Source organism: Apus apus, chromosome 1 (genome assembly GCF_020740795.1).
Source record: "Apus apus isolate bApuApu2 chromosome 1, bApuApu2.pri.cur, whole genome shotgun sequence".
Classification (NCBI taxonomy): domain Eukaryota; kingdom Metazoa; phylum Chordata; class Aves; order Apodiformes; family Apodidae; genus Apus; species Apus apus.
The window spans coordinates 110,708,436-110,720,820 of NC_067282.1; the positions used below are offsets into that span (position 1 = coordinate 110,708,436).

At 38.4% G+C, this 12,385-nt stretch overlaps 1 protein-coding gene and 1 long non-coding RNA gene across 6 annotated transcripts in view; one reads left to right on the plus strand and one right to left on the minus strand.

The window, feature by feature from the left end:
* SH3KBP1 (SH3 domain containing kinase binding protein 1) overlaps positions 1-12,385 on the plus strand; it is a 218,864-nt gene that overhangs the window by 194,932 nt on the left and 11,547 nt on the right. For all 4 annotated transcript variants that reach the window (XM_051633386.1, XM_051633468.1, XM_051633557.1 and 1 more), the window contains one exon: positions 3,849-3,934. In XM_051633386.1, coding sequence (XP_051489346.1) covers positions 3,849-3,934 — 86 coding nt within the window. The remainder of the gene's footprint in view (positions 1-3,848; positions 3,935-12,385) is intronic.
* On the minus strand, positions 563-4,599 carry LOC127391245 (uncharacterized). 2 transcript variants are annotated; one of them, XR_007891025.1, is made up of 4 exons: positions 4,441-4,599; positions 3,224-3,338; positions 2,292-2,427; positions 563-896 (listed from the first exon to the last, which is right to left on the minus strand). It is a non-coding gene; the product is annotated as an uncharacterized LOC127391245 (long non-coding RNA). The 2 variants fall into 2 exon arrangements; XR_007891023.1 differs by lacking the exon at positions 4,441-4,599 and adding an exon at positions 3,695-3,894.

Genomic DNA, 12,385 nt, shown 5'->3' on the forward strand with positions numbered 1-12,385 from the left:
CATCTTACTGAAGTACACTGGCTGTGTATTTCTGAGAACTTACCCTTCTATTCAGGTGCTGCTGCTGCAGCTTCTTTTGGACATCTTGGTTTTGAACATGTTTGTACCATTGTTCCAAAATGCAGCTCACATCTGCTGGTCACTTCAGCATGCTTGAAAAAGCAAGTATTCGCTCTTTGACCTTTAGGTTTAGCTAAGTGATATCTTCTTGGTAAGACCAATACATACCCTAGTGTTCAGTTCACTGGCTAGGCAGGCAGTAGGGTAGCTATCCTTCTGTTCTATCATTTGCCTGGAATATTTAACCATATTAAAATTCTAAATATTTAGAGTTTTGGAGTGGAGTTTTATTGCTCTCTTGTTTTCCCGCTTTCTAAGTACAAAATCATATTCATATTTTAAAAGGTATCTCAGTTTTCATGTTAACAAAGTGAAAAAAACAGATATAAACAGTAACCCTGTTACATTCTTAATTGTACAAACTCTGTTACATCTAGCACAGAAAAAATGCTTTGTTCTTTTTATCTAATACCACTATATTTGAAAGAATCTTACTTGTAACAGCAGTTAGATTAAAACTTAGAAGGAAAGGTGGTTTTTAAGGTGGTGATGATGCCTGTTGATGATAACAGTGCTAACAGTTTCCCTCTGAGTTTCTTTATCAGCTAATTCAAATGAGTGGGTTTGTCTCATATAGCTGTTTTGCCTGGTAAGCTTTAACTTGTAAGGGTGTCTTATTGGAAGAGGGGAGAAAGCTCACATAATGGAGTAGACTTTGAATTACTTGAATAATGAAGAAACGTGAAACTTCAAATGGAAGCAGTCACTTCAATAAAGGTGTTGTTTTATTAAGACAGTAAATATTGTGAAGACCTGCTGGTATATATTTCCAGAATCTGAAAAATGTAAGACAATTAGAATAAAAATTGAACTAGCAGAGTATTTACTGACTTGTCATGGTTTAACCCTGGCCTGCAGCTCAGCCCCGTGCAGTTGCTTGCTCCCCCCCCCGACTGTGGGATAGGGTTGAGAATCAAAAAGGCAAAAGAAAGTAAACCAAAAAATTAATTCAGTGCTTCCCATCGGCTGGCAGGTGTTCACCCATCCCCAGGAAAGCTGGGCTCCATCATGCCTAACAATGACTTGGGAAGGCAAATGACATAACTCTGAATGTCTTCCCCTTCCTTCTTCCCCCTGATTTTATTGCTGAGCATGACATCATATGGCACGGGATATCCCTTTGGACAGTTGGGGTCAGCTGTCCTGGCCATGTCTCCTCCAGCTTCTTGTGCACCCCCAGCCTGCTCTCTGGTGGGGTGGTGGGAGAGAAACACTGTAAGCAGTGCTCAGCAATAGCTAAAATCTCTGGGTTTCAGCAACACTGTTTTGGTACAAATCCTAACTGTAGCACCATGCAGGCTGCTATGAAGAAAATTAACTCTATCCTAACCAAAAGCAGTACATGATCCTAGGGGCAAAAATTGGTCTAGTTATAAAGTGAGTCCCTTGAAATTGCCACGGCAACTGCTGAGAAGAAAAGGGGTTTTTTTCTGTTGTGAGTAAGTGGCTTGCATCTTAAGCATCTCACTGAATTTTGTAGTGATATTTTTCCATTTAAATGTAATTCTACTTCCTTGGAGGAAAGTTAGAGCTTCAAGGGCTGTAGGAGAAACAAAACCATGTGGGACACAGAACAGTTGTCAATTTGATCCAAAGGCTTCAAAGCATTAAACATTTGGGCATACCTGTGATTTAACAATTTTCAGACAAGTCAATTCTCTAGAGCAGCAAGCCATGAAGATCTACAGAAAGTGCATTTTAAGGATCAGTCTAAACCAGTCTCTCTGTGCTGTTCCTAATGGGAGCAGGTTCCCTCTCCTGGCAACCCATTCCCCCGGCCTCTCTTTCCTTAGCACCACCATTTGTACTGCCATTCAGCCATATGGGTCAGGGAGCTGCTGCAGCTTGCAATTAACCAGTTTGTAGGGGGATTTCTATTGGTGAGGGGTTTCTTTCAGCCTGATAATCTCTGTGATCAAGCTGACAGCCTATCTGCATGTGCACAAGCAAAGGGAGGGAGACGGGACCAGGAAAGGCTGGCTCCACTCCTTTCACAATAGTATGGTTGTAGATTGGCATAATAAGCTTGTTGATTCTTTTGACAACAGACTTGGGGTTTTCTGTGGGGTTGTTGTCATATACTTCAGTATCTTTTGTAGTCAAATGGTAAATGTTGTGACTTTCAGGCCTAAGTCACCAATCCTAAGGATCTCATCCAAAACCATACTCACACATTTCCTAGAGTGGTTCTCACAGTTTGCTGGGAAACGTGTGCAAAACAGAGTATGCAGTCAGATGCTCTTTGCCTTGTCAGCCAAGAAACTCTTTTGATTCTTGTAGATTTACTAATAATAGATAAGCAGTCTGCTAAAAAAAAAAAAAAAGTGAAGTTCAAGCCCAAAAGATAAAAGCTAATAGATCAGGTAAGTCACTTGGTGAATATCCTGATTTATCATCTCACCAATTAATACCTTTTTCAGGACTGTGTTGAATTTCTTTTGTTTCCATCCTAATGCAGACTGCCTGCCATATTGATAGCTGTGTTTAACTGGATATATGTTCACTTAATTTGTGACTTCTTCTGTTTCTTAACACAAATTTTTAGGCTTATTATCACAGCCTTCCTGGACTGAAATAGGGTTTCCAATTGCTTTGCGTCTTGCTCATAAACTGCTGCTATGAGTTGGGGTACAGGCCATCTGTCATCAGCTTATGGCATCAAAATCAGAGACAAATGAAAAAAATCAGTGAGAGTCAGGAGCTCACTATGCGTTTTAGTGTCGACAGCTAATTACTTCTGTTAATAGAAATGCACATCTGCCTAGGTTGTTTCAGGGACAGATCTATATTTTTGCCTATAATCTGGGTACCATACATACATCCTAATTGTTACAGCACTATGCTGGGAATAGTCATTGTGGAAAAAGTACAGTATTTGTTAGGGAACCTGATAATGATGGTAAGTACAATTTATTGCATTAATCGAACAGTGACTCTCAGTAAATGTCACAGGGATTTGTCAGTGCGACCTTCGCAATGCCGAGCTGCGTGCTTACCACCGGCCCTTTGTAAATGAATTGTTTGAGTAATCAGATTATTTTAGTAAACTTAGGAAGTTGTGGGATAGAAAGTTCTATGAATAAAGAATAATCATGTTTCTTACATTTGATCTTCTGTTTGATTTAAAAATAGTTCCTGTGTGTGAAGTATCACAACTCTTGACACTTGCCTACTCCAAAGACGTTTCGGACAGACTGGGTGGTCTTCGTTCTTTGGACCTGCAAAAACAACATTCAGAGTCTAATCTCATAAGCAGCATGCAAAAATGGGGTGGAGGAGCTGCATTTATGAGTAAATAATAGGAACTGCTGAAACACATGATGCTTGAGTTTCTCTCCCTTTCTGCAGTATTCTAGATAGTCCATCACTGTATTTTATGCAATCCAATTAATTAGAAAAAAAACAAACAAATAAGGTGGTGAAGAAGGTCCCCTTGCCCTTAGGTTTCCTTCATGCTGAGATGCTGTGAACATCTGAAGAATTATTCAGGGCGCTACAGTGTCTAAAATAGGCTTTTTTGACAGGTGTTAAGGAGAAATGAGATAAGGTTAATCCATACAGCATGTCTACTTACTGGAGATTGCTCTCTCTGACACATTGCCATTACTCTGGTTCTACAAAGGAAGAATATTTCACTCTCTCACTATTAATTGCAAGTTAACTATCAATTTACTGTAACCCACGCAAAAACTCCGATAAAATATCTCTTCTTCTTGATCCAAATGCAGGAGTGATAGTCCAAAAGTGGAATTAGTGGGCAGTACAGTATCCGGCGCTCTAGAGAAAGACTCCTCTGAAAGAAGCAATGACATCGGTAAGTTAGAGTGCTTTTTATAGTTTACCTAAGATATTTATGGTGTAATTCTTGGGCTTTTTAGTGACTTTGCTATGATCCAAAAGGCAGATTGTGGATTTGGCAATGAATGTGAGTGCATTTATAGGAAATTTTAACTGCAGGATTGAAGGATCCTTTCTGCTTTTTGTTGGGGTTTTCTGGTAATAAATAAATAAATAAATGGGACTATGGAATGATGAGCTATTTGGAATAGGAGGGCTTTTGTTATTTCTTTTAAAAAGTCTGAAGCCAGTGAGAAGGCCAATGATAGTAAGGCAGACTTACTTAACAGATGTAATATTAGTGCTACCATATTTTTAATGCTGCAAAAGATTGTGGATTTGGTGCAGTTAGTAATCTTTACACTTTCCAACAAAAAGGAATAGAGACCCAATTCTGCAAACACCAGTTAAAAGCAGTCTAATTTTTTCTTGAAAATAATAATTTCTATTTCTGCGACACAAACAGTTTAATTGGGAAATCACCTGGAAAAGAGTATTGACAGGTTGTTTTTCTGTCTTCTCTCACCCTCCTTCCTTCTCAAGCTGGCAGTGCAGGAGAGGTGTTTGCTGAGGTGGGTGCTGCAGTAAGTGGCACTCGGAAAGCGAGGTGCTGTGACTCTTGTCCCAGGGCTGTAAGCTAAAGCCACGACAGCCATCTTCTGCCTCTACTTAGAAACACGCTGGTGACAGCTGCTGCTGTCACTCCCCGCGGCAGTCGCAGCTGTGCCGCCAGAGACCTGTTTTTGTAAAAGGCAGAACCAGGGTACCCTGAAGGTGTAAGCGTTACTGCCTTCTGCTGGCAGCATTACATGTCATTTTAGTGTGGTGGTTTTCTACCCAGAAAATTTAATTTTTCTAATTAAAACACTTCTGTAAAACAGTATCCTTTCGACAGCCAGACCTGCCTTTTCTTTGGACTTGAAAGCAGAGCTTTAAGTTACAGATGGGTTTTACTTGTAACAATGAAATACTAAACTGATTTCACGTGGGTTTGTGAGCTTGTCAGCATCCTTATGTCTGCTTCTTTTTTTTTTTTTTTTTTTTTTTTTACATTCTGCTGTTGCTATGGTTTATGATAGTAACATTCTTCTGGAGAAGCAAGTAAGCAAGTGGTATGTCTTTTCCAGATTTTCATTTGGGACAAACATGGGAAGTTAGAAGCTTGTGATAAATTACATGAACATTTTTACTAAAGAGATTAATATAAATGAATTGTATGGAAATGCAGTCAAATTCTACCATTTAATGTTTATTACCCATGTTTACAAATTTGCTTCAAAGCACGTAAGCCTGTGCTTACTTGAAAGAGAAAGCTGTGACTTCAAATAGCATAGAGTGGTGTGATAGGAGTGAATTTTTTTAATTGTTGTGATAGTTTCCTTGGAATCGGTATCAGGATAAAAAGGGTTTAGTATTTTTTGTTCTGTTGTGTGTGGCTTATTGGTTTTTGTTGGTTGGTTGGTTTTTTAATGACCTATAAGAGATTTGTTGGTAAATTTGATTTATAATAATTTTTGTTCATTTCCAGAACATAGTTTGGTTGGTTGGTTTGTTGTTGTTTGTTTTGTTTGGGTTTTTTAATACCAAAAAAGGAGCCAACATGACTACGTAAACTAAACTACACTCATGGGTTGCAAAGGGTTGAGCAGATGACCTCCTGTTACCACTAACAAAGGGAACCTATTGAGCCCAAGGATTAAATAGTGTGAATACTTACAGAAGTATAACTTGATAGGGTCAAACCAGAATGGCATTTACAAGGACAAATCATGTCATTCTAGCCTGTTAGATAACACTAAAAGAAAAAAAAATATATTATTTTGGAATGAAAGTGGACCCAAAGATCGTAACCATAACACAATTTCTGGAGGCTTTTATTGGCTCATGGAAAATATTGTTAAAGAATTGAACAGCTTTTTAAGAGAGGGAAGAGCAATTATTTAAAACTTAATAAGCCCAAACAATTCTCAGTGGATGAATGCATTTTACTACAAGAAGAGGCCTGGAGTTCAGGACAGTTATGGGGGATTGTAATTGGGAAGATTTATGATAAATGTGTTAGATTTTTATTTCTTTATTTACAAAGAGGACAATGGGTTGGAAAAGTCTTGTGGCTAAGTGTGTCATTAGTAAAAATGATGGATGAGTGATTGGAGTTATCCAGTGTATTCCAAAACTCTGATGGATTGGGCAGTGTGAGTGCAGATAATACTTAACTATGATACCTTGTTACCAGTGTTGCCTCAGTGTCATGCACCCTGTGGGGACAACAGCCTCAGCTTCTCCAAGGTTCATCCTTCCTAGTCAAAATGGATCTGATTAAATCTACCATTTGATGTCTTTTCAGTAATCCAAATTTACATAGAGAATTAGAGTGGACTTAGGTGACTTAAAGTGGGGCTTAGCAGTAGCCTTTGAAGAAAATGGCAGTGAAATGGCCTTTGCAGCAGCTTGGGTGTATGACCACTCCGGTTACTGGGCTCCTCTTCATTCCTCCATTAGACCCAGTGCCATTCTCTTGCTCTTTGGAAGGACAGAGGAAAAAGCAGCAGTCAGCTGCAAGTTGTCTCACCCTATTTCATGCCTATGCTAAGAACTGATGGTGAACTGTAGACTGGAAAGGAATGCTGCAGCACTGTCCTGGCTTTGTTTGCACTAGCGATGTTAAGCTGGATAATGGCTGTCATTTTCTCAGTCCTGTAGCCAGTCTAAAGTTCTTCTATTCAAAGCAGAGAGATGCACAAAAGCACCGGAGAGACAATTTTTATTATAAAAGTAAACTACACTAAAGCTGGATGGAGAGCAGTTTTCCATTCTGTGAAACCTTTTTAAGGATTTCTAAGTTGGTTCTTTTTCTTTATCATGATGAGATTTTCTTTATCATGATGAGACCAAAACCTTTATGATGAAGGAGAAGGTACCTTCCATATGCCATCTCCCAAAAAACAAGCACATGATCATCAACAGCAAAATCAGTAATTTCATCAACAACTGGGAAGCAATATGTGGAGGGGAATTGGGGAATCTACGTTCAAACTTCTGTTGTGTCTAGGTCCCTTGTTCTAGATCAGTGCGTTAAGCATTCCTAGTTTCAGAAACGGCATTTTTCTAGTTACTCCCTAAGTCGTGGTACACCAGTGGATCAGTGTTGTCCAACTAGAATAGCCCATACCTTTAAAAACACCTTTTAAAATATTCTCACCCAACTTTACTGATAAGGAAAGTCACAAGTGCTGGAGCAAGGCTCAGGTGATATGTAATACTGTGTTTAATGTTCTGTTAGTTGCATATATAACAAGTTATTTTTATGTAGATGATAGCACATGGCTTGATTTCACTAGCATGTTCTGCAGAGCTTTGACTTGACATTTAAATTTCTTGATGATAATACAGCGCTGATTACAATTTTGCAATCTATACTGACAAGAGCAAGGCCTGTTCAGCAACATCACTGTTGATTGTAAATGTAATAGCAGCTCATGCTACTGTTGTTCATGTCTTTGAAAAAAAAAAAAAAAGGAAAACTAGCTTTCAGAATACATTATTTAAGAGGAACTGTTCCCCGTTCCTCCTCACTTCTTTTCTTTTTCCCTGTTTTCAGTGATGCCTTTACTTTCCTTTCCACACATCTATCATCCAACTTTTCCTATTTACATCTCTTTGCCATGAGTAACTCTTCTTCATTTCATGAGGGTAAGGCACTTTTTTTTACTGTTTATTTTCTGTCCTGTCTTTTCTTTAGTTGACAACGCATAACAAACAAATACAAAAAGATGTGTTTTGTACAACACTTCATGTATACATGGCTTTTACAGATTTTTTTAATTAAAAGTTGAAATCCAGTGTACTGTGACAGAATATCTTGCACCATAGCATTGAGACAAGAAATTATAGTTTATTTCATTGTACCGTAAGAAATTTCAGTGATGTGACATGTACAGTTTGTGCTCTTCATCAGTGCTGTGGTTTCATTAACCTGTTCTTACAGACAGATGGTGTCCTCGTGAAATTGAATGCATATATTTTGTTGTGATGTCCTTCCATGTTACAAAACAAAAATACTTTGGAGTATGATAGGATGGTTTTCTAGTCTGAAAGAGGAAAAAAAATCCCAAAACAAAACACTGCATGGAAATGTGAAGAGCATTGACTGGCTTTCAATGGAAACTGCACAGTCCCATGTCACCCAATATTTTGTCTCAAATATTGCTGTGGTCAAAGCACAGTAGTTACATCTGTAATTAAGACTTGTGCCAACAACTGTTCTGGATTGAGAGTGGCTTTTTGAGCTTAGTTCAAAATGCTTCTAAAGCAACATAAGCTACACTTAGAGTAAGCTCTATTCTACCGACAGAAGAGTAGTCCTTATATAGCATTACATTTATTTCAACACCTTAAAATCAGGCCTTATTGCATAACAATTTTTATTTGAGGTTATATGTTTTCTAGTTTCACAAAGAGTTGTTATATCTGAGGGCCAGTGCAATAATAGAAACATTTAGCATTGGAACATTTAGCTCACTGGATAAAAAACTAATGCTTCCAGAAAATTACTTAATTATTCCAGTTAATTATGGATATTAAGTTATTTCTGCAAGTCAAGATTAATCCTAAGTCTTTTAACTGTATATATACACAGACTTTGAAATCCTGCAATCCTGAAACAAGTCTTGTCTATCCAAAATAGGCTTGCTTTGAAATCATCTAACACTTAAAATAATACGGATTTAAGCTAAATGATTTAAAGAACAAGCCACAATGAGTTTAAAATAGTACATCTACTATGGAAATGCTCAGTTAATCCACATGAGAAACAGTTTCTTTGCTTTGCAAAAGGACTGAACTGCACCGGCACTTTCCACACACAGCCAAGCAAACACATCTTTCCAGTATTTTTTCTGGCTTTTTATACATTTTTCATAGTATTTATAAAGTAGTTAATAATCTTCATTGGTGCTAACGTAAGGCACATATGTTTTCATTGGTTCCTACTGAAACATATAGTGTTGGTATGCATTTTCTTAAGAGATTCCCTGAAAGCTGGTTAACTTTAGTCCATTTATTAGCATTTCTTCAGACTTTAATCTTCAGATCATTTGCTGATGAATCATGGAGTACTGGCTGAACCCACATTATTAGCCGTACTCTTTCTATCCCTCCCTCCAAAGGTGGTGCAAATCTGTCTGGAAGTGTAGTCAAAAATACGCTACTTGAAAATACCTAATAAACAAGCAAATAAAAAAGTCTTCAGCATATCATGTTTCCTTGAGCTGTATTTGCAGTTGCTCTGGAGCTGCTTATAGTGCTCATATTTGTTATGAGAGGTGATCACTGCGTCTCTAACTGGAAGAAAAAAGTGATCTAATAAGGTTTGACCCGTACTAGGGAAAAACATGGAGAATATTTCCCATAAAAGGGAGTAGAATGCAGCATATTTGTCTTTAAATCACAGGCTGTCATACTGTGAGACATTATAATTATTTTGCCTGAAGACACAAAGTAGGATTTGGAAAAAAGAAAATACTGGTAAATTTAAGAGTAAGGGGACAAAAAATGACTCATACCATGATGACTGAAGTCTGTCTAAACCATTTAATTCTTTGCTGCTTGTCATGCTCATTTTAACAGTGCAAAGCTAAGGAGCAGAATTACCCAACTGGGTTTAGTTGTAATATTTGTGTCAGTGAATCAAAATCACTCATAAACATAGTTGTGAATTTTAAATATTGTAATCAGGGATATGTTAATGGTCCATTACATAAACCAATTAGGTCTTTTGCCCTGGAGGGTCCAGAAAAAGGCAGTAAACCAGAAATTTAAATCGTTCTCCAAGTGTGTCAAGTGGAGGTGCCTGAAAACAGCATATCCATTTCTTCTAGCTCACTTTTCTTGACCTTTCTGTTCTTTCTTGGCATCTTCTGAATCGTTAAAAATAAAATCCTTGCAAGAGCACTGGGGTTAGCAAGTGGTTAGCAAAGCTCCTTATGGCAGCTTTCTACATTCAGCTATTAAAGTGTTAAAAGTCAGGATTGAAATGCTTGCTTACTCCTGCCCCCACTGTGGGATGGGGAGGACAAAATATAATGAAAAATTGTCTCTTGTGGCTCAAGACAAAGACCGGGAGGGTTTGCTTACAAGTTATGGTCATGGGCAAAACAGACTTGTCTTGGGGGGGCAAGTTATTTTTTCACCATCAAATCACAGCAGGACAATGAGAAACAAAACCACATCTTAAAAAATAAATACCCACCACTCCCTTCCTTCTGGGCCCAAATGACTTTGCTCCCAATCTCTCTACATCCTCCCCCACCAGTGGAGCAAGGGGGATGGGGAATGGGGTTACAGTCAATTAATCACACGTTGTTTTCTGCTACTCTTTCCTTCTCAGGGGTAGAGAACTCCTCTCACTATCCCCAGCTCTAGCATGGAGTCCCTCCCATGGGAGACAGTCTTTCAGAACTCCTCCAACATGAGTCCCTTCCATGAGGTGCACTCCTTTAGAAACAGACTGCTCCAGTGAGGGCTTCCCACAGACTCATGGCCTTCTTTGGGCACAGCCACCTTCCCTGGCAGGAGGTCCTCCATGGCTGTAGGTCCACATCTGCTCCACTGTGGTCCTTCGTGGGCTGCTCCACCATGCTTCTCCATGGACAGCAGGGGAACCTCAGCTCAGGCAACTCCTCCTCTTCCTTCCTCACCAACCTTGGTATCTCTTCTTAAGTATTGCTCTCACCTCCCCCCTCTCCTCTGCCCTGCCGGTCTTGCTTTTCCCATTCTTGTATTTGTTGCCTGCAGAGGCATTATCACTGTTGCTGATGGTCTTCGCCTCAGACAGAGGCAGGTACAGCTTTGGAGCCACCCCTGTGCCCTCCCCTGCTACCAAAGCCCCACCACACAGACCCAGCACATCTGTATTTCCTGAAGGGCACAATGCTGATCAGTGTGGAGAGAGTCTAAGGTGCTTGAAGTAGTTAATTGTTGTCTTTTGAAAATTCCCACCAATGTTTAGAGTATTATTTGAGTTGGTTTTAAATTTGTGCTATATAATGAATTCACATTAATGCAGAAGATTTCATCTGCAGTACCTCTGTTGCATTTGATAGCTTTCAGGATTACTGTATTTAAAAACAGTATATATACCATTTCACAAGCCTATTGCCAAACTTTTAAATGTATTGAAGATGATTATGAAATGAGATCTACCTCTGTGGCTTTTGTGACGTTATCTTCTTCAAATGAATTGAACCCCACCTTTGCCTCATTTCTTCCTGTATTTCTGTTCCATGAAGCCTCACTGTTAGCATTCTGAATGTGTTGATTCTGGTATTATCCATCACTTTCCATTTCAGTTTTCTCAAGGTGGACTTGCTTTGCAAATTCAAAAAGCTTTCTGTCTTCATTATGTATAAATGACTTTACCCAAATACTGAGAACCTGAAAGTAAGATGAAGTTAAGGCCTAGCCACATTTTATGTCAAAATAGTAAATGCAGGAGGGAAAAGTGGTAAGGAAGAAAGCATAACCATTTAACTTTTTATTTCTGGTTGTTTGTGGTTTTTTCTGGATGGAGAGAGTGAAGGTTATTTTCCAGAAAGATAAAAGTGTAATGAGCTGAGAACTTTTTTTCTTAAATAATTGTTTTCACAGATCTGGGCATTTTTTTAAAAACACCATGATCATGCTTTAAATAACCATGTTGCCAAATGAAGATAACACTGGGGAAAAATACCATATTCTTAACTGGCTTGGAAGGGTACCAGGGAGTTAATCTTGCACAGCTGACATTTTTTATTAAATATGTTTGCTCAATAAGCCAGGCATTTTATTGTGTGTACTACACTAGTGTATTAGAACTACTCTCATGTCTTTCTTCCCATTTCAGAATTCCTTAATGAATTACCAGCTTGATCAGTAAGACAGTAATAATGATGATTGTATCTGTTTATTTGTAGAATCAAGTATTTTTTAATGAGGGAGTGGCACTGTTAATTGATGGGTGCCCTCTGTGTTTTGTGTGTTAAGTAGAACCTTCCTTACTACTTGTTATTACTAGGCATAGAGAAATTTAGACCAGTGCAGAGAGTTTGGGTCTGTTGGATGCTGATGCTGCCTTACTGGTACTTAACATGGCTGTGAATACAGTAGACTAAGACTTCATTTTTAATGGTGTTTCAGTTGGTTCAGCTCAGGAAGGATTTGCATTTTAGTTAGTATGTAAATTTAAGCTTGCAATTTCTGATAGCTACAGAAATTTAAATCAAGATCATATCTCTGCATTGAATGACCTCAGTGAGTATAATATAGTCACAGTCATATAACCTTGCTTTCCATCAGCAGAAAATAATGAAATAACCAGTATGAGTGAATTAAATACTGAATCTACAGTATAGATGACAGTAAGGCAGAGGTCTCTTGATTGGTTCTGTTT